General features: G+C 58.4%; 1 protein-coding gene across 5 annotated transcripts; it reads left to right on the top strand.

Moving 5' to 3' along the window:
* The first annotated feature begins 2,467 nt into the window (after positions 1-2,467).
* On the top strand, positions 2,468-23,825 carry RELT (RELT TNF receptor). Of its 5 annotated transcripts, none has more exons than XM_047693710.1 (12): positions 2,502-2,597; positions 9,402-9,567; positions 13,393-13,461; positions 14,485-14,559; positions 14,690-14,856; positions 15,057-15,136; positions 15,839-16,096; positions 17,378-17,458; positions 17,753-17,834; positions 17,978-18,235; positions 18,652-18,850; positions 18,987-23,825. In XM_047693710.1, exons 2-12 carry the CDS (start codon positions 9,442-9,444, stop codon positions 19,032-19,034), a joined length of 1,443 nt encoding a protein of 480 aa, XP_047549666.1. In that variant the 5' UTR covers positions 2,502-2,597; positions 9,402-9,441; the 3' UTR covers positions 19,035-23,825. The 5 variants fall into 5 exon arrangements, 4 of the variants coding, with proteins under 4 accessions (XP_047549663.1, XP_047549666.1, XP_047549665.1 ...); XR_007121176.1 differs by lacking the exon at positions 2,502-2,597 and having other exon boundaries at positions 9,427-9,567; positions 18,987-22,165; positions 22,531-23,825; XM_047693707.1 differs by lacking the exon at positions 9,402-9,567 and having other exon boundaries at positions 2,468-2,597.
* Positions 23,826-24,051: the final 226 nt, after the last annotated feature.

The following is a 24,051-nucleotide window of genomic DNA, read 5'->3' as shown; positions in this document are numbered from 1 at the left end:
GTGAGAGTCCTTTGTTCTCCAGCCTGTGGCTCTCCAAGCTCCCTAAGAAGTCAATTTAAATCTTCTGTGGCCTCCACAACTCCTTCCCTGCCTCCTCACTAGATGCTCCCAGATTCTTGGGCAGGGTCCCATCTGTAGCTCATTGTGGCTCAGGAGTCAGAGCTCTCAGTAAATAACAATTAGGCTCCCTCATAACCCGAGGGCTCGGAGAGAGAGGGGAGGCGTATGATCTGTGGCTCCAGGAGCTACGACTCTACAGAGCTGCAGCCTGAGAGCCCAAAAGTGCCAACCAGAGTCCCCAGAGCCACAAGAGGGACCACATCAGCCCCACCATCCCTGCTCTGTTCTCTCGGCTCTGGGGCTACTGCCCGCCCTTTCCACTTGTGCAGGTGGGGCAGATTGCCTCGTCCCACAGACAACTAGAACAACATTTAGGTAACAAGTCTGGCCCCCGGACTTTCAGGTGCGGAAACTGAATCTGGGGAGGGATTTGACCAAAGCCTCACAGAGAGCTGGCAGTAGGGCAAACCCTCTGTAGGATGTCTGATTGACGGCCAGTGCTCCTTGACCAAAAAACATTTCCCTATTTGGCCTATTAAGTGGCACATGACATGCCACCATTTGAACTGTGGAACTTGGAACTGGGGTATAGAAAGTCCCCTTATAAAGAAAACATTTGCAAGAACAGAGAGGTTCTCTTGGGTGCTCGCTCCCCCTCACCAGGTCCCCTCTGTCTCCTCTCTGGGCTCCCCCCTCATGCCCTATGGGCTTGGATTTGGGATAGTCCCCCCTGGGACCACCTGTGCTCTAGCCCTGGGGGGCGGTCTCCATTGAGATATGAGGGGGAGGGGGCTGTGATGCTGCCATCAGTCACCTGGAGCTCTTCCTACAACCTGGGCAGGACCCAGGGAAACAGAAACTCTTCTACCCCCTCCCTCTGCGGGTGTCCATTTCTCTTCCTGGAATCTCCTGGACCCTGGGGACCTGACCTACCCCACCCCCTCACCCCACAGTTCAGATTCTATGACTCAGTTTGTTTAGAATTCTCCACCTCTCCCCACCATCTATCCCCAACAGACTTATTTACCTTCCTCTTCCTCTGTCATGGTCTATGATTATCCTGATCCCAGACAGGCCTCTGCGCCCCTCCCCCTCCGCATGAGGCCCTCCCTGCTGTCCTGGGAGGACCACCGGAGTTCCCCTCAATAGTAATGAGTAGGGGGAAAGTCCCTGCTGAGCTGCTGCCTCCAGATCGCACAACTCCAGGGGGCACAATTCACAGAGTTGGGAATACAATGTGCTCAGTGTCTTGGAGTCCCTAGTCACTGCCTTGCTGGGCACCCTGATGGCTGGCAATGGGAATTGGCAAGGTGGGACCGCTGATGGTAAGAGAGGGAGAGCAGTGTGTCATCTGTCCTTCTGGCAGGAGGGACTCACTAGCCTATCAGACAGGGGTGGGGTGGTGGGGACGTGGAGACTGGAAAGGCGTCTGGAGAAGGATTTGGGCTGGCCCTGAGGAATGCGCAGGAGACGGCCATATGGACCTCCATTACAGATACACTTTTCACCTGGACTTTTCTCACCAATTAGGCGGGAGCTTCCAGGGGCGGGCCTGAGCCTCGTCAACAAAGCAAGGTTGTTCTCCCCAGCTGCCAATTTCTTTTCTTTTTTTTTTTTTTTAAGAGTTTATTATTTTTTTTAAAAGATTTTATTTATTTACTTGACAGAGAGAGAGATCACAAGCAGGCAGAGAGGCAGGCAGAGAGAGAGGAGGAAGCAGGCTGCCTGCTGAGCAGAGAGCCGGATGCGGGGCTTGACAATCCCAGGACGCTGGGATCATAACCTGAGCCAAAGGCAGAGGCTTTAACCCACTGAGCCACCCAGGCGCCCCATCAGCTGCCAATTTCTTTCTTTTATTTTATTTTATTTATTTATTTGTCAGAGAGAGAGAGGGAGAGAGAGCGAGCACAGGCAGACAGAATGGCAGGCAGAGGCAGAGGGAGAAGCAGGCTCCCTGACGAGCAAGGAGCCCGATGTGGGACTCGAACCCAGGACTCTGGGATCACGACCTGAGCCGAAGGCAGCTCCTTAACCAACTGAGCCACCCAGGCGTCCCCAGCTGCCAATTTCTATGAGGAAAGCAAGACCCAGGAAGAGGCAGCGGTGGTCCTGCTTGGACTGGCAATGGTGACGGGACCCGGAGTAGCACCCAAGTCTTCAGTCTATCTTGCATAGCGCAACCCTTTCTTTCTTGGTTTGGAGCCCAGCTGATCCAAGAGGCCTCTTCTCGCTCAGCCCCCTACAGTTCCCTGGGGGCGCGAGAGATGGCGCCACAGAGCAGCGCGGCCGGGCGGGAGACCTGGAGGCCCTCTGCCGCTGCCAGTGGTGGGGGCCCGGGGGCGCGAGCCGGTGCTCTGACGTCGGGGGCGGGGCCGGCGGCCGTGACGCGCGGGGGCGGGGCTGCGCACTTCCCCGGCCCAGCCGGCGATTCATTCAAAAGGCGCGCAGCCTGCGGGGTGGCTCGTGCGCTCGCCGAGCCCGGCCCGGGGCTACGCTTCTACCTTGAGGCCCTGCCGGAGCTGCTGCACGGCGGCCAGGTAAGGAGGGCGCGCGGGGCCTCAGCCTGGGGTGTGCTTCTCGCTGCCGGGGCTGGAGGGGTGAGAACCCGAGTGGCGCCCCCTGCCTCCCCGCGTCTCTGAGGAAGTTGGCCCGCGCGGCGGATGCCGCAGCCCCGGCCCTGCGCCCCCACGTCCTGTCCCGGCGTCTTCCGCGCACCGGTCCCCACCCGTCTCTCAGACCCCTGCCCCGGGACCTGCGCGTCCTCGGGCCGCGACTCCAGGCCCGGCCAAGAACGGTTGGCGAAGCCGCGGCGGGACTTGCAATTTGAGGAATCGGCGGGCCGCGGAGACGCCCCCGGCCCGGGGAAACTTGGACGGAGACCAGGAACGGGTGCGGGACGGGACGGCTGCGGCGCCGGATGGACGGAGGGGGGCCTCTGAACGGTGTCAGCCCGTGACTGTGGGTGACACGGCGGGTGAGGCGGCCCAGCCCGGGAGAACGTGTGGCCGGGATGCTGAGCGGTGACGCCGGGGCCAAGCCAGAGACACAGAGGTGCTCTGTGTGTCTCTGACAGGCCGAGTGAGTGCGTGTGATTGTATGAGAGAGACCCCAGGTCCTTGCGGGTGACCGTGACCCCAGCTTGCTGTGAGACCCAGGTCACAGAGTCTGTGTGTGGCCTGGGACATGACCAAGGCAGGGCCAGAGAGACTCCCTAATGCGAGTGAGTGTGAAACAGAGGGAGAGAAACCCCAAGTGACTGTGAGAACCAGCCCCCAAATCACTGGCGCGGTAGTGTGCTTGTTGGGTCAAGTATTGTCAGTGTCTGTGTGTGTTTGTCTGCGTGTGTGTGGATCAGTGTGTCCAGGCCTGGGGAATGAGTAAGAGGCCGAAAGAGGAGGGACCTCAAGCACCTGCCAGTAGATAAAGGGAGGGAGAGGAGGAGAGGCCAGGGGCCTCTCCAGAACTGTCCCCAGGAGGGCACCTCTCAGCATCTCAGTTTAGTCAGTGGGGAGGACCCTGAGTGACTTGCCCTGGCAGCGGGAGAGGACATTGAGGCTGGGTGGCATCTGGTGAGGTGACTGACGCTTCTGGCAGTAGCTGAAGGGCCCTGAGGTAGTCTCAGGCTCCACCTCCCAAACACACTCTCACACTGAGGTCCCAGATGCCTGGCAAATCTTTGTCCCCAGTAACCTGTATTCTCACTGGGCCCATCTTCGTCTCAGACCCTGCCCTCACTGGGCCTCAGTCTCCCCTTCTGCACACTGAGGTGTTGGGCTGTGAATGGACTGTGAATCATCACTTTGGGATCCTCTATTGTTTTTGGGTCAACTGCTTCTGTTCTCCCCTCCCTCCGGTCGTCGTCCAGGCAGAAAGACTGCAGTGGAGGGTGGGGGCAGGCTGGCTGCTGGGGACACAGTGGCCTAGGGGCTGCTGGTGAGAGGGATGAAGTACAGTTCCTCAGACCAAGGCCAGGATTCTGATCCATAGACACTGACTTCTCTGGCCCCCGTCTCCTTCAGTTCCCTTTGTGTGGGGAGAGGGGGCATGGACTTGTTCTCCACCAGTGGTCTCTGATTTGGAGAGCTGGCACAGGGCCCCTTCACCATCTGGGCTAGACCCTCTGAGGCTCCCACCTCCACAAGAGGGTCTGTTGGGTTCATGCAGGGTGAAATGGAAGTTGGGCTCTTCCAGGTGGTGTGAGGGGATACCTGCTAAAGGATCTGGAAGTTCTGTCCTCCTCTGAAAATGTTGCTTGCATTCTGTGTTGGGGCGATGAAAGAGGGACAGTGCCAGGTGCTATGCTGAACACTTTATGTTGTACTCTTGCTGAATCCTCACAGTTGTTCTGAGATGTGACTGTTTTTCAGAGAAGGAAACTGAGGTTCAGAGAAGCAAAGTGACTTGCCCAAGGTCATGTGGAGTCAGGAGATTGCCAGGATTGGAATTTCAATTTAAAAGACCCCGAAACCCTGTGAGATGCTTGGAGAGGGCCATCCACCTTTTTCGTATTTGTTCATGGCTTATCTAGGCTTCTTCTTTTGAACCGGGCTGACAAGCATGGCCTTGCCAGAGTGTGCCTTTGTGAGTTCTGAGTGTGGTGTGTATTTGCACACATGTCTGAAACACTGTGGCTGGTAGGTTATGTGGTGTTCCTGTTCCTCCTCCTCTTCCCTTCCCACAGTTCTCACCCCTAGCCAGAGGTCACCAGAGAGGCCCGTTTCCTATCTTCTAGAGCCTGCATCCCCATAGCTACAAAGAGTGTCAGGAGTCAGCAGCACAGCCCAGGCTCCCGGGGGCGGGCGGGGAATGGCAAGAAGAGCTGAGAGCCCCAGCTGGTCTTTGCAATACTGGAGAGGCTTTATTCCCCTCTTCAGAGTTGCTCTAGGGACACCTTCCCAAATCTGCCCATGTGCTATAGTGGGGGGCCAGGCTGGGGTGACCTTGAGCTTCTGCCCGACCCTCTCAGTCCTTCAGTCTCCCTGTTCTTCCCAGAGGCCCCTGCTAGTTCTGACCACTGCTGCTGCTTGGCCAAGAGCTAGAGGGTCAGGGTGCCCCTCGGTCCTCTCTGGAATGACTGGAGCTGTGCTTCTTGGGGCTGATCAGAATAGCTATCTTGGTCTCCTGGGGCGAGCCTGAGTTATTTCCATCCCCAGCAAACAGGGAAATAGCTCAGGGCCTGGGGAGGGGTTGGGAGAGAGGAAGGTTTAGCCTCTTCTTGGGGTCCTAGCCCTGATGGAGGCCCTCCCAGCCCTATCCTGTGCCTTGCCAAAGCTAGACCTTTCTGGGAACTTGGGCTTCCCAGGATGACATTGGGCCAGCCTGGGTTTCTACACATAGCCCCAGTTGGGACTCATCTGATAGTGGCCGGAGGGAGGTTCCTATGTCTGGCCAAGGAGAGGAGACTGTTACGGGCAGTCAGTACCCTGCCCCCACACATAAGGTCAGCCTCATTTTACAGCGAGAGGGAGCGAGCGAGCAAGACTGAGTTTTGAGAAGTGCTGAGACTTACCCAAGGGCCCCAGAACCCTCTACTCTGGCTCTCACCCTGCAGACAGGGACCCTACCTACCTTCTGTGCGCCACATGTCCCCCGGTAGCCTGGATGTGGCCCAAGACTGGAAGCTGGCCCGAGACACACCTTCACAAAATCATGGCTCCCTCTTCTGTTCCCCTCCGGCCTTGCTGTCCTGCCCCAGATGCCGGGGCCCGCCTCTCTGCCTCCATTTCCAGATCTTCCATGCCCTGTGAGAGCATCCTCCCTAAGGCAGCTTACTTTTTGCCTACACAGTATAGTCCGGACTCTTCATCCTAGCATTGACATTTCCTTCTAAGACCTTTGGAACATCTTCACCCTTTCTCCCTACCAGATGCCTTGGTTCAACTCAGCTTTTGCTTTTGCTCTCCTCTTTCTAGAACCCCCCCTGGCCATTCAGGGTGCAGCTTCCCCTCACCCAGGAAGCCCTCCCAGCCCAATGGTAGTTCTTGTTTGTTGTGGCCCACCTGCCAGGTGTCCCCCCTCACTTTCGGGAACCGGTGTGGGCACTGCATACCCAGCTGGGTAGGGCGGCTCCAGCCGGAAGCCTGGCCTCCCTCTCTGCCATATCTGTGCTGGCTAGGCCTCTGCCTGAGGAAGGGCAGCCACCAGGGGCCTACTGTGTGCTGGCATGCACAGGGAGACTTGCACCCAGGGTCTCTGATGCTCCTACATGTGTGCTGGGGGCTTGGAGGCAAAGATTCATGGCCATCCTTTTTGTAGGGACAAAGCCCCCCTTCTGGGCCAGGAGGTTGCCTGCTGTGTGCCAGGCCCTGGGCTCAGGTCTCAGTGGTAATGACCGAGGATCCCCTTCCTTCCCAAGCTGCTCCGTGGGGACGCTGAGACTCCAGGCAGAGGGGAGCAGACCTAGTTTGAGCCACACAGCCATGACGCTGGAGTTTGGCACTCAAGATCTTCAGGATCTTGCCTTGCCCTGTCTCCAAGTGGAGGCAAGTGCTGTCTGACAATTTTGACGTCAGTTTCCACAGAGGGACTGTGCTGGCTACCTGGCTTGGGAGGAGGAAAGGGTGGGGCTGGCTGGATAAGGCCAGACTCCTCCTGCATGGGGCTGGCCCTTTGGCCAGGTGGCAAGGAGGGGTTTTGCCTGAGATCAGCAAGGCCCATCCGGCCCCACCCCCATTCGGGATTGGGGGTGAGTGGGACAAGTTCTCTGGCAGAGCTCAGCACCTATTGTTTGCTGAGGCCCTGGGTGCCTGGTCCTGGTCCTGGTGCCAGTGGCTGGGGTGACAAGGAGGACAGGAAGGAGCCAGTGCGGCATCCCTACCATGTGCCCAACCCTGGGATTAGGACCCCGGAGGCTCGCACCTCTTTAGCCTCATGTCCTGAGGGTCAGCGGTCTCCTCCAGGAAGGCAGGGAAAGGAGGGCCCAGAGAGGGGAAGGGACTTGCAAGACCCTAGTGTCACTGGGATCCTAACCCCGGACTGTCTGCCTGGAAGGCCAAAACTCTTCCCTGGGCCACCCTGGGAAAGATGAGAGCTCTATAAATAACCGGCCCATGTGGCTGTGAGCGTGTGCCCTGGCTACTTGGCACAGAGAGAGGGATGGAGGGGCCTCTGCAGCCAGTTAGAAGCAGGGTCTGACTGTGTGGATGGAGAGAGAAGGAGGGCTTCTAGAAGGAGGGACCTAAGCCTGGGTCTGCAGATTGTGGTCATTGTGAGAAGGAGCAGTGAGCTGAGGGAGGGGCCTGGCCCTGCTGTGTGCCCAGCTTCCCGCGTGCACTTGCCTGCCTGCCTGCCTGCCTTTCTGCCTTCCCTCCTTCCTCCAGGCAGCTCACAGGTGGCTGAAAGGGCCAGGAGAGGGGAGGGTCCACCCAGACAGGGAGGCTGGGAAGGCTTCCTGCAGGTGGTGGCACCTGGGCTGAAGCCCCATCGTAAGAAGAGCCACTGGTCTCCTATGAACTCTGGTTCTTCCAGTCAAGAGATCAGCTGAACTAGTACAACTCTCCACATTACAGGGGAAGAAACCGAGGCTTGGGGAAGTGGGCCGGCCCTGGGGCTGGGGACACCGTCCAGGGCTGGTGGGGGTCCCTGCAGGAAGCCCAGGGTGCTGAACAGTTGGGTGTTGGGTGGGAGCAGGGCCTGCAGGAGCTGTGGGAAGGCCAGGCCCTGGCGTGGTGGGGACAAGGGCTGCCTGCCCCCACTCCTGGGTGGTAAACCTCATCTCCTTTGAGACCAAGTTGTTACAGGCTGCTCCTTAGCCTCTCTGAGCCTCAGTTTCCTCATTTGTGAAACCTGGGACCCTATTGTTGAGGCCTGGAATGGGAATGAGGCATGCAGTGAGGAGGTTTGGGGGGCCCCAGAGTGCCCCAGAGACGGCTGTGTGGTTTAGTGCCCCCCTCCCCTGGCCCCAGACTCCGCTCAGGGAAGGGGGAGGCTTTGCCTCTGTACCGCACCAGACTGGGAGGAGCTGGGTCAGCCCAGTCTGGCCACCTCAGCCTCTTCTCAGCCTCAAGGGCCAATTAGCTCCCTCAGCCCTACCTGCCCCCCTCAACTCCCTGCGCCTCTGCTGGTGGAGCTGTGGGGCAGCCTGGAGGTCTGAGGGCCAGAACCATGCTATCCCCTGTTGCAGGATTGGGGGTCTGCACGCATGGGCTCCTTACCCAAGGGTTGTGGCCTGGGAGATTATGGCTGCCCAAGGCCAGGGTGGGAATGCGGCTGCCCTTCTCCCCAAATAGTCCTGAGCCAGCCTCCGGCATGGCTCTAGGCCCCCAGCAGCCCGAGGAGCTGGCCTCCGCCCTGCGCCCTCCCCTTCCCACCCATTCCTGGGCTTTTTGCTTCTCACAGGGGCTGGTGTCTTTCTGCGAAGGAGCTGGCGTGGACTAGGGCAGTGTGCAGACAAGGCTGGCTACAGGGAAGCCCCAGAGGCCCCAGAGAGCTCTGGAACGGGGGGGACAGCACCTCCTCTCCTTGGGACTGCCTGGGTGCTTGGGGTGCTCGGCGGTAGCCTCTCCTCGAGCTGCTTCCCTGTGCCACTAGCTCCTGAGCCTCTGCCATGGAGTCAACGAACCCGGGCTTAGGCCAGGCTCCAGGGTTGGGGGCGTCAGGAATGAGGGGGGAAGCAGAGTCAGCCAGACCTGGGCTCTGCCCCTGTGTCACCACTCCCTGGATGTGTGACCCATACAAGTGCTTGCCCGTGGCCTCAGTTTACCTGGGGGTGAAACAGGGCTGCTCACCTCTTCTGTGAGGAGTAGAGCAACACAGACCAACCCCAAGGGAATGAGAGTCTGAGGGCGGAGGATGGCTGAGAGGCCAGTTGAGCTGCCCGTGCTGCCGCCCACTGTGGCCACTGCCCTACTTCAGCCCCAGTTGCCAGGGAACCACGGGGTTGCTTGCTAACCTGGATTTCTCTATTGATGGGCGGCCTTTATCTTTCTGTCTCGGCCACTGCCAAGGAAGGCCTGTGTCCAGATGTTTCCAGGCAACTCTAGCCTTTGGAGGCTGCTGGGAGGTCCACAGGCCCTAGAGCCCCTGGATGGAAACATAAGTAGCTGCCTCCCACCCCCTGCTCCACATGGGGACCTGCGTCCCACCTCTGTCTCCCCAGACCTGCCTCCTTGGCAGGCCGCCCAGGGAGCCCTCTGAGAGGCAAATTGTCCCATACCTCTCCCCACCCCCCAACCCTCCAAGTCTCCCATAGGCCCTGAGGGCCGTGCTGGCTTCTCAGCTCCCATGCGAGTCTTGGTGTGACCTGGGCTCTGACCCCCTACCTTTCCAGACCTCTCTCCCTTCTTATACCCTCCTTCCTCCCACATCCTTACCATGGCTAACCCAGCACCTCCTGTTACCAGGCTCTGGGCCCAACACTATGTAAATGGAGAAGAAGCTTTTATGCCTCACACCTGCCTGTCAGGTGTGCCCCGTTCCGCGCTCCATAGCTTACACATGGGGAAACTGAGGTATGGTGAGTGCTCACTGAGGGATGACTCTGTGCCAGGCCCTGCACTGAGTATTAAGGTAAATTCTCTTGGCCTCACAACAGCCCTCTGTCTTGGTGGGAGAGGGGGTGTCCACAGCCCTGGAGCCCGTGAAGAGCAGAACAAGGCAGACTGATTCTCTCCCCATAGTAGCTCAGGTGTTCAGATCCAGTTTCAAACCCTCCTGCCCAACTCCAGCCTCTGGGCCTTCCTGGCCTTGGCAGAAGCTGTACATTCTCCTGATCCTTGTTCTCCAGCCACCGCCCCCAGGTCAGTATATACCTACCCACTCGCCAGGGCCAGGGTCAGGCCGCGTGCTAAGCACTGGGCATGGAGGTTGTTGCGGAAGAGGCTGGGTGAATGGGACAGTTACACACAGGATGAGGAATGCATAAGGGGGGCTTCCAGGAGCAAGTGGCTGTGAGTTGAGCTCTGAAGGAGGAGTAGGTGTTGGCCAGATGATGGGAAGGTTTTCTGGGTGGAGGAAACAGCAGGTACCAGTGGCTCTGTGAGAGAGGCAAGTGTAGGGGAGTGCGAGAAGCTCAGAATGGCTAGGAGGGGGCAGGGCCTAATCCCAGTGTTAAGATACGGAGGCTGCACTTGGGGCTGAACTGGAGGCCAGGGACCAAGGGCGAGGGGTGGTGGGTGATGTTTGGGATACCGCAGAGCTTCTCTGGGAGGCCAGGGTGACTTGGAGAGGAGGGCCATAGGCTGGAGCCTCGGACGGTGACCAAGTGACCCCACCAAGCCAGCTCTGGGAAAGGGGAAGCCGCCCCAGGGCTGGGTGGTGTCCCAGCTTCCTCTTCCTCTGAGGCCTCCAGGCTGTACCTCCTGGGGCTCCGTGGCCCTGGTTGGGGCTTCGCTAGCTGGTTTTCTTCCAGGGAATTTCTGGGTCTGATTGTTTGGGCATTTTTGGAGGTGGGGTGGGCTGCCTGTGAGGAAGCCTGTTCTGTGGAGGCCTCCTGCTCCAGACACTGCTGGGGGGAGGGCGTGGTTTGCGGTGAAGGAGAGAGACACCAGGCCAGCCGGTGCTGTGTCAGGGTGGGGAGTGGGGGCGCAGCACAAGTGAGCAAACAGATACTTAATTACAAACCTGGGCCTGAGGGGCAGAAGGAAAGGGAGGGATGGGGGAGGAAATCACAAGACCCGCATTGCCCTCATCACCTCATGTAAACCCCATTGCAGCCCTGCCCTGGGAGATAAACGTCCCCATCTTGCAGATGAGCATACTGAGACCCAGCAAGCTGAAGCAGGGGCTCAGGTCCCACAGGGCATTGGTGGCAGTGGGGACAGGCCCAGGCTGGGAGACTTCAGGAGGGGCCTCTGGGCTAACTTCCTCCTCTGTCCTGGGGCCTGTCGGGTTGGTTCTCTGCAGGGAGCACTGGGCCCCCATTGGACCTGGGAGAGGAGGCTCCCTGCTGTGGGCCTGGGTCTCCCCACCTGCCTGTGACAGTCTTCTTCCTGGAGCCCCTCTGGAGGCTTTAGAAGGTCACTGACTGCCTGGCCTTAGGACTAGGCAGAGGGGGAGGGATGGCGACTTCACAGAGTCTCCACTGGCCCACCCAGCCAAGGGGCTTTGACCTGAACTTGCTTTTCAGTCAAGATTCCAAGAGTCTAGGCTTAGATGCTAGAGTCCTTGCTAGGAAGGAGGTGCAGGGGGAGGCCAGAGCAGCAGATGTGTGCACAGAGGGGGTTCTGGGTGGCTGGCATGGGCTGCCTGACTGGACAGGTCCATCCGGGGGCTCAGTCTGGCCGAGGGTGGGGGCGGGGGGGGTGGCTGTCAGCAGAGAGACTGGCAGCCAGACCGGAGTAAGTACTAGTTTGGGATAATTAGAAGGCACGTAATTAGAAGGCGTCAGGGCGCTAGGCGGCAAGTGTCTGTGAATGTGCCCGAGTGGGCCCCTGCTGCCTTGGAGTCTGGGCCTTTGGACCCCCATTTTCCTCCTGGAGGTCTCGAGATCACAGCTCCCCATTTGCCTGGAGGTAAGCAGCTACATAGACCCTCTGTGTGGGCTTGGGTCACCCAGTGGGTGCCAGTCGGGGCCAGAGGTGGCACTGGGGCTCTCTCTGGAGCTGTCGTGCCTCTTTTCAGCCCTGCCTCAGCCCCTGTGGAGTCAGCCTGGGCCTCGTGGCTGAGTCTGTGGGTTAGAAGAGGGATCTTCATGCAGGGAAGGGCTTGAGTGGGAGCTGGGCCTGGGCAGGGGAAAGGAAAGGAAGATTCTTGACCAAGTTAGAAGAGGGGACAGGTTTGGGGGGTGGGTCTGGGTATGCCACCTGTTGGGAGCGGACCGTCAGTGTGTGGCCTTAATGCTTTGGCCTGACCTTCTCCTGTCCCAGGTTTTCCCCTGAGCTGGCCTTGGGTCCAGAGCTGCTGCCAGGGACCTGGAGAGTCCCAGGGACGTCACGCCTGCAGCCCTTCTCCCTCCTCTGTGGTGTAATTCAAACCCCTGGCCGCTGCCACCGAGGTCCTGTAGGGGATCAGTTTCCTCTGGCTCCTTTTGCAGGTGGGAAGGCTGGGCCATCTGTAGGCCCCAGGGGCTTGAGTGGGGCCCGGGGTTGACTGCAGGCGGGGCTTCTCCCGTGGGGCTCGGCACCAGGCAGCACAGGGCTCCAGGTGGGGTCCCCTCACCCTGCTGGGGGCTCTAACCGGGGGCTTGGCCGCCCCTTAGGGGTCAGAAGCTGTGTGGCCTATGGCAGACGCCTGACAAATCCAGCTTCCTTCCTTCCCCCTCCTGAGCCTACAGGCAGGCCTCCTGGAAGTATGTGACCGGGACTCACTTCCCCTTGTTCTGGGGCAGCTCCTTTTGTTGTCTAAGCTGAATCCCCCTCCTACTCTTCCAACCTGTCTATGGCTAGGGGCTTCTCTCCAGAGGACACCATACCCCGAGCCTGGGTGCTCAACCTTAGGCCAGTGGCATCTGCGCCCTCACCCTGCCTGTTTGTTGGCGCTGCCCGCCATCTGGCAGGGGGCCATTCCCTGTTCATCTGTTGGCCATTGGCCAATAGGGATGTGAGCTCCCTGAGGACAGGGACAGTGTCTGTCTTCTACTATCTGGTGTGCTAAGGGCAGTGCCTGGCACACAGTAGTACAGTAGTAGGTGACCAAGAGGGGACAGAAGGCTGAATCCTGGCTGCTAGGATAGGAGAAGGTCTGCTCCTGCCCCAGAGATGCAGCATCCTTCCACATCGTTTGGCGGAGAACACCGCCAGGTGGGGAGTGGGACACGTAGGGAGAACAGGACTGTGATGCGGTGGGGTAGGGAGACATGCAGGGCTTTGGGCTTAGCTTAGGGGAAAGAGAAGTCTTGAGACATTTCTGGAAAGCAAGGCCTTTGTGTTGGGTCTTTGATGGCTGAGGGAAAGGGATTTCCTTGGAGCAGAAACTGCAAAAGTGAAGGCAGAAAAGCAGGAAAGGGCCCACAAGGAGGTCCAAGGGGTGGGACCCTGGGAGCTGGAGGTGAGGTGCAGAGTCTGGGTGTGAGGGGATGGCAGGCCCTCTCAGCCCCCACCCCAGGACTGCTGCTGCAGGCCCCCCTGCCCATGTCCCAGTGCACCTGGCTATTTATGGAAAGGGAGGGAAGCCCTTCCTCCTCCGGGAAGCCCCCCAAACCTAGCGGAGCCCTCTGTCCCTACTCTGCTGCCCTGGGAGGCTAACCCCAGCCAGCGCACCCCCACCTCTACTCAGGTTTGCGGGGGCAAAGAGAGTGTAGTGATTCTAGGCTAAACTCCCCCAGCATTGCCTGCTCCACAACACCTTGCAAATTCCCATCTAGTCCTGTCATGGAAGCAGTGCCAGGAGGAGAGACAGCGGCTGGCGGCTGTCTGCCTATTCCCTCCTCCTGCTGAACCTCACCTTCTTTCCCAGGCTGGCGACTCCCAGGGCCTGAGGATGAAGTCAAGCCCGCCACATTGGCCCCTGTCCTGCCTTCTTGTGGTGAGTTGGAGATGCGATGTTGCTACGAAGCCCTGTACCCCAGCTGTCCATGCGTGCTCATGGACCCCATGCCAGGAGCTGTGCTAGGGTTAGCTACACAGCTCTTCCTTTGTAGAATTGCAGTCTGACCCTAGGAAACCTGTCCTGACCTATGCAGCTCTTGGTGCAGGAGGCCTCCCAGCACTCAGCAGGTGCTGGGAGTCAGATCTGGGGCCCAAGGAGGACTCCAGAGCCTCCTGCGTGATAGTCCCTCTGCCCTTCAGGGCAGTTGCCTGCACTCTGTGCCTGTTATCCCAGTCGGGGGCCAAATTGGAAGACAGGGTTTCTGGGAGGATCTCCCCACAGCAGGAGGGATTCAGGGCAAGTGTTCATGCTTGGAATGGGGAGCAGAGGGAGCCCTCAGTGGAATGTGCTGGGAGATGCAAATTGAGGTTCCTTCCTTGGGATGTAGCCCGCCCTGTGTGGGGTGCAGGAGTGTGAACTGGGTGGCTTTGTGTGGAGCGGTCACAGAGGATGTGGTCCCAAAGACTCTCTTGAGGGCCCAGAATAGGAAGCGCCAGCCGCAGACCCGGCCCCACGGGTGATGGACAGGGCTGGTTACCAACATGGCCAGCTGCGGTGCTGGGGCCACAGCTGCGGGAAGGGGGGTGGTACTTGAGAGAGGAATTCAGAAGCCCTTCCTCTTTATCGTCCTGGCTAGGTGGAATGGGTGTGACTCAGGGACCTGAGGGCTTGAAATCCTGACCTGGCTCTGTCTGGGGTTTCCCTGCACTTTCCAGAAGCAGATACGGTTTTCTCTCTACCTAGGCCAAGGTGACCTAGCAGGTGTGGGACAGGCAGGTTTTATGTGCAGCCTGATGGATGGAGGTTGGAGAGTGTCCCTGAAACCTCGGGGCTGGCCCCGAGTGGTCATGGTTCCCACCCCTGGGGCATTAGGAAGTGGGTGGTGGACAGATGGCCCCAGAGATGCCACATCCTGTCACTTTCTGCTCGCTCAGTGTGTCTTCCCTGCCATTCTTCCAGCTGCTCCCTTGGCCTCTGACCACTCCAGTATCAACAACCTCTTGGCAGTGCCCACCTGGGAAGGAACCCCACCTGGTGAGTTTGCCCTGCCCACCTGACCTGTCCTGGGAAGACTTTGAGGACCAGGTGCAGGTTCTCCAGACCTGGCTTCCCAGGAACCTGAGGCCTGGCTCCTGGCTTTGTTCTCACCCTTTCTCTCCCACAGGACCCAGGGCAGGGCACATTATGCAGATCCTGTCCCCCTGGCACTTTCTCTGCTTTGTGGGGCCCTGGCCCATGCCAGCCCCACTCGCGCTGCAGTCCTCGAGGGAGGCTGGAGGCCCAGGCAGGCACAGCGACTCAAGACACTCTATGTGGAGACTGCCAGCCTGGGTGAGCCACAGGGTGGGGCTCGAGGGTTCATGGCTACCTGACCAGGACTTTGGGTCCTGGGGTCCCAGCCTCACCCACCCGGAGCAGGCCTCAGTCTTCCCATCTGTGAAATAGGATGGGCCAGGACTAGTGAGTGTGCCCGGCAGGAACCTCTCTTAAGGATAGTTTTTGGGCCTCAATGATGTGTTCTCTCCGTGCAGGTGGGTTGCCACTTTGGGGGTCCCCCATGTCCCCTGTCAGCCATGCTCCTGGATGCCTCTGGGTACTCGTGGCTGCTCTGGTGAGTGACAGATGGGGGCTAGGATTGGTGAGAGTGTGCACAGAAGGGGACCCAGTGAGCTTGAGCCCGGGGTCCCCACGGTGTCCATCCGGGACAGTGGGGCCCTCAACCCTGAGCCCAGGGAAGGGTATACGGCCAGAGTGTGTCCAGCAGGATGGGATCAGTTGTCCCACTGGCAGTGTGTCTGCTCACTCTGTTTCCGAGTGGTAGAGACCATCTAGCAGGTGGCACCCACAGCTCTGGGGGAAGGGGCTGCTGAGGGGTTAATGTCCTTCCTGTCTCCTGTCCTCATCCCCTCAGACACGTGCACATGAGTGTGAGCACACACTCCTCTCACCTGTCATCAGGAGCTTTCTGAGGCAACTATCTCATGGACGCAGTCAGGGAGAGGCGGGAGCCGGGATCTGTGTGCACTGTCACATGCTCACGTGCTGTCTGTTCACCCCAGAATGAGGGGGATGGACCACAGGGCTCAGGGTCTGGCTGTCCTGAGGAGGTCTTGCTCAGGCTGATTGATAAGATGGCCAAAAACATGTGGTAGGGGGAGTTGGCCTATGCTTCCCTAGCACGGTGGAGAGTGGGTGGTAGGCAGCTCTGGACATCGTAGTGCCCCATCCATACCACCCCCCCCCCAACTTTAACTCAGGCCCTGGGCCTCTCTGCCTCCCTCTTTTCTCCATGCCTCCATCCTCTGGCGCTCAGAGAAGGGACGGCGGGCCCGACGTGGCGTGGAGGTAGCAGCAGGGGCCACCAGCGGTGGGGACACGCGGCAGCCTGGGAACAGCACCCGGGCAGGTGGCCCTGAGGAGACGGCTGCCCAGTATGCGGTTATTGCCATCGTGCCTGTCTTCTGCCTCATGGGGCTGCTGGGCATCCTGGTGTGTAACCTGCTCAAGCGGAAGGGCTACCACTGCACCGCCCACAAGGAGGTTGGGCCCAGCCCTGGAGGTGGAGGCAGTGGTGAGGCCTGGCCTGGGGTCTGGGTGGGGAGGCCAGAGGGCACGGAGGAGGCCAGCCCAGCTGGGGGGCTTCTCAAGGGAATCCCTTGGCCTGGGTGGTCTGACAGAGAGGGGCCTGCAGAGAGCTAGCCAGGAGGGCTTCCTGGAGGTGCAGCATGTGGGCTTGAGAGGTGACTCTGCAGAGTGTCGCAGTGGAAGGAGAGGTGAAGTGGCCTGAGGTGGCGACAGGAGCAGAGCAGAGGTGAAGTGGCTTCAGTGGGATTCTCACCCTGGGTGAGGTCCTGCCCAGCTGTAGGGGTCTGGACTCCTTGGGGGCTGCAGTTCAAGGGTTGTTCTACCTTCTGGGAACTCAAGCTGACCTCTGACCTCAGCATTGGCAGGGCAGTTGTCCTTGGCAGCAGCACGCTGGCCCCCACCCCCCAACGAGGGGGCTCAGGTTTCAGCTCCAGGCTGTGGTTTGAGTTAGGAGTCCTGGAACCAGAGGGAGAGATGCGTTCCTCCCAGTCCCACCCCAGGGCCCCAGGCCCCTTCCCACCACCGCCCTCCCCAGTCGCCTGAAGGCCAGTAGGGCAAGGGTCCCCAATGCACATACATGTCCCAAAGAGCCTTGTAGCCAAGTCAAGATTGAAATGGTGCTTCCCGGGCCTGTGCCCCAGGCTGCCTGGGGTTGGCCAGAGCCCTTCCCACCTCCTGCCACGGCAGTCTAGAGGGGGGCAGGAAGATGGCAGCTCAGGCTATTTTGCCCAGGACTGCACTTGTTTTCCTAGCCTAGGTCTCCCTTTAACTGCTGGCTCTTGCCTGAGTGCAAGTTCTAGGAGCTGTTGGCTGCTGGCCTAGGATTGGTCATGTGGCTCATTCTCATGCTCTTGAGGTTGGGCCCTCACGGCCCCCATTTAGTTATGTGGACACGGTGGTGTGCAGGGAAGTGTGATAAGCCTGTACCAGCAGAATTTGCCAGAGAGCTATCCGGGGGTCTAGGCAGAAAGGTAGCCCAAAGCTCCCTGAAGCTGTGGAGGGGAGACAGCAGGCCCCAGAAAAGGCTGCTCCCCCACCCTCACTCCCTAGGGAGCCATGATGAGGAGGCTCCAGAGCCAAGGCCCGAAGGGCAAGCAGTGCAGAAACACCCATGCGCAGCACAACTCGTAGGGAGGCCTGGGGTGCCCTCTGCTGCCACATCTTGGTGTAGCCATCCAGCCCAGAGGCCCACCCCAACGAGCCCGAACCCCCCCCCCCCCCCGCCCCCGCCCTACCCCAGGATCACATTTGCGGCTTTTTTCTGCAGGGATCAACCCCGCCTACAGGGCTGAAGATGCCAACGAGGACACCATCGGGGTCCTGGTACGCCTGATCACAGAGAAGAAAGGTGAGGGGAAGGTCTGGCCCTGTCACCAAGCCCTGGAGAAGACAGTCTCCCAGAGCCTGAAGCAGCCATAGGGGTCAGAGCATCCCCCCACCCCCACCTGCTCTGCCCCTCCCACCGGGACACCTGGGGTCAGCCTGGCGCTCCCTGACCAGTGTGGCTGAGGGTGCTGCCCCTTTTCTTCTTGTTCTTGCCTGATGAGGGCTGGAGGGGGAGGTGCTAGACCCTAGCTGGGACGGGGGGCTGGGGGGCCATGGAGGGCACAGGGAGCTGGGTTCTGACTGCCGCTGCCCACAGAGAACGCGGCGGCCCTGGAGGAGCTGCTGAAGGAGTACCACAGCAAACAGCTGGTACAGACTGGCCACGGGCCTGTGCCCAGGTGAGTTGGCAGGGGCCCCACGCCCACACTTGGTCGGCTTGCTTCTGGGGGGGATTCACCACTCGGATGTGTTCACATTACCCTGTTGGCGACCCCTGGCATGGGCCTGCCCTAGTGACCGTTCCCACTTGTGCCTTTTGCAGGCTGCCACTAGGCCCCCCCAGCTTGCCACACATCTGCCCGCATCGCCACCACCTCCACACCGTGCAGGGCTTGGCCTCACTCTCTGGCCCCTGCTGCTCCCGGTGCAGCCAGAAGAAGTGGCCTGAGGTGCTGCTGTCCCCTGAGGCCGCAGCTGCCGCTACCCCCACTCCCAGACTCCTGCCCAACCCTGCAAGGGCTCCAAAGGCAGGGGCCAAGGCAGGACGCCAGGGCGAGATCACCATCTTGTCTGTGGGCAGGTGAGATGGGCACTGACGCAGGAGGGTCAGGGAGAGACATTATACTCAAGGTTGGGGAGATGGGGCCCTGAGCCCTGAACATCCTGTTCAGTGATGCTCCCCCTCTGGCCTCAATATGCTTCTGAGCAGAAGGGGTGTGGGGTGGTCAGGGAGAAGTCAGGTCTTCCCAGCTCTGCTGTGTCTCACTCGAGCCCTTGGGCCCCAGGGCAGGGTCCTGGCCTCCATCACACCTTGGGGCCCTCAGGCCAAAGGACTGTTTATCTACAACCTAGGGTTGGGGGCAGTTGGGGGCTCATCTGTGGGTGGGAGGATATAGGAAGAGCTCAGGCTCCGATCCATGAACTTGGTGTGGGACCCTAGCAGGTTCCCTCTTTAAAGGTGGGGGGCGGGTGTCATTATACCACTACTCCTCGCAGGTTCCGAGTGGCCCGAATTCCAGAGCAACGGTCAAGTTCAGCAGCCCCTGAGGTGAAGACTATCACAGAGGCTGGGCCCTCAGGGAGTGACCTCCCTGATTCCCCACAACCAGGCCTCTCCACTGAGCAGCGGGCACTGCTGGGAAGTGGTGGAAGCCATACGAAGTGGCTGAAGCCCCCAGCAGAGAACAAGGCTGAGGTGAGGGCCTGAGGGGGCAAGTATGTTGGCAACTGGACCAACCTGGATGTGCAGATGGGAGCTCTGGGTAGGGGCCGGTTTCCTGGAGCCCAGAAGCCCCCTGACTCAGTTCTGAGTCCTGACTTCTGTCTCCCAGGAAAACCGCTATGTGGTCCGGCTAAGTGAGAGCACTCTGGTTATCTGATGGCCTGCCTCAGCTGAAGACACAGCAGCCCTGCCCTGGGAGGTTCTGGAGGCTTCCCGGAGGAGGTAGAGCTGCAACTGGGCCTGTGAAGATCAAGAAGCAACGGTCCAGCAGACAGAACAGCAAAGGCCAAGGCCTGGAGGTGGGAGTGTCCGCCCCCGTGCAGAGGCAGGCCAGCAGGCGGGTGCTGTGTGCAGGAGCAGGTTGAGGGCCCCTCCCCTGCCCCTGTGCCTTGCCCCGGCCAGAACCTAGGACCTTGCAGGACCCTCTGTACCACCAGGTGGCTAGCCTTGGCTGTGGGGAGGGGCCCTCGGCCTGGCACCCTTGGCCCCATACCTTGGTAATCTACTGCCCCGCCTCCATCCAGGGCCTTAGTGAGGACCTCTCCCTCCTCTTCCGGCGGGCCTCACATAGGGAAGAGGCAACAAAAAGCTGTGGGCTGGAGACTTGAGCTCCCTGGTTCTAACTGTGGGCAAGTCCCTGGCCATCACCTGGTTATAGTTCTTCTGACCATGAAGTGAGGAGAGAGAGGTGTCTTGGGACCCAGGGCTTCTCCGGTTCCTTGCAGGTTCTGACCTGGGTTGTGTGCGGGGAGAGCTTGACTCCTTGCCACCCCTTCCATTAGTAGCTTTATCTGTGGCCCCATTTTTGCAGCTTCCAGGGCCTGTGCCTTCAGGCCCCCAATGGGGCTGCCCATCCCTGGCTCTGCCTACAGAAGGGGCTTAATGCATGTATCTGCCCCCCTCCCCGCTGTTTTTATTGAAATTGGAACCACAGTCTTGACCTGGGCAAGGCTGTGATACAGGGTGCCAGCCTGCATAGTCACCCCAAGATCTCAGGAGTGTTTCGGGGGGGGGGTGTGTGCGGGGCTGGAGAGGCCCCTCTGGCCTCAAGTCGTTTCTGTGTCTCTGTGGTGTTGGTGTCTATCCCCCAGCTGGGCAGTACAGGCGACTGCCCAGCCTGGCTCCATGTCCACTGTAGCCCAGTGACCTGGTTATTTATATGGGGCCGTGCAGGCATGGGCCCCACTGCCATCCCCATTTCTCTTATTTATTGAAAATTTGCTGTTGTCCTGTCCTTGTCTACATTCCCATCCATTTATTGGATAATAAAAGGTGGGAAAGTGGTGTCATGAGGAGCTTCTTTCCCTGTGCCTCTTCCCAGGTCGTCCGTCTGTTCACCAAATACTGCTGTGTCAGGTATGGCGTGGGGGACAGGCCACCCCCGACCCCTTGCAGGGCTGGCTCTGGTGGGTGGGCATGGGACAGCAGGGGAAGTGGGGAGGCCCCTCACCTCACTGGTTCTCACTGAAGCCCCTAGAAGCATTGCTGTCCAGTGGAAATACAGTCTATATCATGTAATTTAAAATTTCCCAATATCCACATATTTAAAAAGCATCAATAATGTATTTCAGCTAGTACAGCTAAAATATTTTCACTTCAATATAAAGTCAGCATAAAAATTATGAATGAGCCATTTTTTGCTTTGAAATCTGGTGTTTTATAGTTAAAGCACATCTTAATATGAACTAACCACATGTGGCTAGTGGCTCCTGTCTTGGACAGCATAGCTCTAGAGGATAAGGAGCCTGGAGGATGGATGGGTAAGACAGACATGGCGGGAGCTGGATAATGTGGGGAGGGGGAGCATGGTCCCCAGAGAGGGAATAATAATGTGCAGAGGCCCGAGGACACTATGATGAAATGGAGAAGCTGGAAGTCAAAGGTGACAGGTGTGGAGACCAGAGTGAGGGTGGGCAACAGAAGGCAGCTCCACGTGCTCCTAGAAGCCCTTAGGCCAGGGATACCAAGGCATTTAGGAAAGGGAAATGCAGGGAATGTACCAGGACTGGACCGGGAGAGGGCTCGGGACAGACCCTTCGGCTGTTCCAGGGGCACTGTCAAGAGGTGGGAAGGAGACCAAGAGAGAAGTATCCTGCAAGGGAGGAAAGGAGAGTGAGGGGCAAGGTGGGTCACAAGGCCAAGGGCCACCACTGGTCAGCCCCTGGTTAATGGACATGAGGACATGGTGAGAGCAGGACCAGGTCTGAGTGGATTGAGCTCCCTGCAGAAGCCAGACTGTGCCAGGTAAAGCAGGTGGAGACCTAGGCTCCAGGGAGAGGTTTTTAGTTAATTCTGGGTTCTCTGGTATATTTTTTAAAGACAGAAGGAGCACATTTAAATGCTAATGGGAGAGTCCCAAAGAGAGGCTGAAGAACCAGCTACTAATGTTTGAGGGAGCTGGGGGAGGTATGGAAAGAAACAGCCCGTGGGAGTCATCCTGCTGCAGATGGGGGAGAGTGGCTGTCAGGCTGGGGCTAAGGAGGGCCAGCTCACTCTCTTGTTCTTGCTGCTCCCGTTGTAGCCAGAATTAGCCTGAGGTGCTGCTGTCCCCCGAGGCCACAGCTGCCACTGCCCCACTCCCAGACTCCTGCCCAACCCTGCCAGGGCTTCCCAAGGCTGGGGCCATGGCAGGACGCCAGTGTGAGGTCACCATCTTTGTGGGCAGAGGCCTTTCTCCTGTGTGGAAGCCACGGGCAGGGGCCTGCCCCAGCAGCAGCATGGAGAACTCCTGCCTGGAGAAGCTAGGCAGATGGGCCTTGAGATTTGCTGTCTCCTTGCCTTTTGACTCTCCAGGGCACGGTCTTTTCTCTGTGAGGCTTCTGAGGTGTGCAGGAAAGGGAGGGCACCTCTTAGTGCCTAGGAGACAAAGATTTACCTGCTCTAGGGGAGAAGAGGAAAGGAGGCAGGCTGCACATCAGGAGGAATTTTCTGGATTACCAAAGGTTGCCAAAGTCTAGAACAGATGTCTATTGTAGGGGACTATCACTTTAAAGGAAATATTCCCTTGGGCTACCAGGCTCCACTTGGTGTTCCTATTTGTCATCTCAGGGTTTGGTTTCTCAAACTTGGCTGTCTCCTCAGCCAACCAACCCCACTTCACCCAGCACTTGGATGACACACCAAGATGATGAGACAGCAAGAGCCAGTGCCTGGGTGGATGGGGTAGGAGCTGGGCCCTCCTACTCTCTCAACTCTCTGGCCTCCTTTCCCAGGGGAAAGGTTGGATTGTGGACTCCAAAGGCCATGTTGCTGTAGAAACTGAGGCTGGGTCTGGGCTTCCCAGGCCAGGTAAGAGAGACCCCCACCATGGTGCTGGGCTCTGGGGTAATAAGAACAGTTCCCCTCCAGCACCACCCCCTCATTGTCTGTTTGCTGGAAGGTGAAACTAGAACTCTGGCCTAAATTTCTTCACCTGTCCCATGTGGCCAGCTCCCAAAAGGATGGGATGAGTTGCTGAGGGATCAGGTAGAGGTATAACCAATGTCCTTGGCCTTCAGGGCCCGCACCATCAGCTGGATGTTTTCCTGGCTTGTCCCCTCCTAGGCGTGCCCCCTCTGAATCTTGGCAGCCCTGGGAGCTGGAGGACAAGCTGGGGCACTGGGCTGAGGGGAATTCTGGGTTTGACTTCTCCTAACTCCACCCATCGCACCAAGGACCAGACAAATGAGGATGAGGGCCCAGATCTCCATCTCCCTGCCTGCTCCTGGCCCTCAGTCCTACCACTGTGACCTGGAGCTGAGTCCCTGGAGAAAATCCCTTTCCCGCCCTAGCGAAACTGTTGATACAACCCGACAAAGTCTGTGGCCAAAGATGCCTTCGGCTCCCACATGTGACAGAGCCTTCCACTGCACAAGGGAGAAGAATGAGTTCCCTGTCAGGTGAGGAGGCACAGGGCACGGGGTGCCAGAGAGGGCTGGGGTGCTTAGGAGTCCTGAACTGTAATTACAGCTCTGGTGTGGGCCAGGTCAGTCAGCCTTGAGGGGTTTCCAGTTGAGGAGGTTGAACATTTAGAGGCTGGTAGAGCATGGGTGGTCTGGGTCAGGCCCTGGGAGGGAATGGTGGCCACAATGACCAGGAAGAGAAGCATGGGCCTGGGCTAGAGCAGTGCCTTTGCCCAGAGGGGAGAGGAGGAAGAGATGCAGGATAGAAACTGACAGCATGTGACTATTTGGATGGAGACCACCTGACCTCCCCTGACAGTCGTTCTGTGACTGTAAACTTGTAAGCACTTCCCTTGGTTTCCCACCTGACAAATTTACCTGTGTTTAAGTAAACACAGACACTGCCACCTCCAGGGTGGGCAAAATGTAGGACTCAGTGCCTGGGCTGTGGAGCCAGACCAAGTGTGAGCTCCAACTCTGAACCTTGAGCACCAAGCTCTGTGACCTGGGCCAAAGTACTTACTCTCCTTGGCTGCCCCCTCTCGACAGGCTCACCTCCCACTGGGCTGTGAGGATTAGGAGAGTTACTAAACATAAAGCACAGTGCTGGCCCCATGGGAGGCCCTCAGCAGATGGCAGCCCTCATCATTCACGACCTACCCCCCCAGCTCCCGTATCACCCACCTTAGTCCAGGTGCTGATGGCTACTTCCCAGGCCCCTCAGCTGAATCCCAGGGAAGGCCTGCTAAGCCTGTGGGGAGATGCACCACAGGTGTTATCTGACTGGTGAAAACAAGTTCAGAATGAGCTTGGGAAGAAACCCAGGGGATTCACTAGCCTAAGAGGTGAGCTGTGTCTCCATGCCCCAAAAACCACCAGTCTGGTCATCCTGGACTTTTTTTTTTTTTTTTGGAAACTTTTTTTTTTTTTAATAGTTATTGAATGTTCTACAGCTTACAGTAAATATCATAGTTACAAATTCTTGGCTTCAATCTTTCAGAGTGATCACTATCTGATCTTCAAAACAAAACGAAACAAAAACCCAAAAGAATCCAAAACAACAAAACCAAACCAGATTTACACTTCATACACACAAGGCAAGGCCATGGGGCTTTCCAATCTTTACACTCCAGGCTGTGTTTTGTTCTTTGATCAAACTACTTGGAAGACACCGGTCAAAGGTTTATTATTATTATTTTAAATGTTTTTCTTTTTTAAAATGTGAGTTCCAATAAAATTTAAAAATTAGATTCCAACCTGTAGATTAAAATGAATTAAAAAATACAAAATCAT

Source organism: Lutra lutra, chromosome 10 (assembly GCF_902655055.1).
Source record: "Lutra lutra chromosome 10, mLutLut1.2, whole genome shotgun sequence".
Lineage (NCBI taxonomy): Eukaryota > Metazoa > Chordata > Mammalia > Carnivora > Mustelidae > Lutra > Lutra lutra.
The sequence above is the reverse complement of the archived record's forward strand: the minus strand, read 5'-3'. Positions and strand labels throughout refer to the sequence as shown.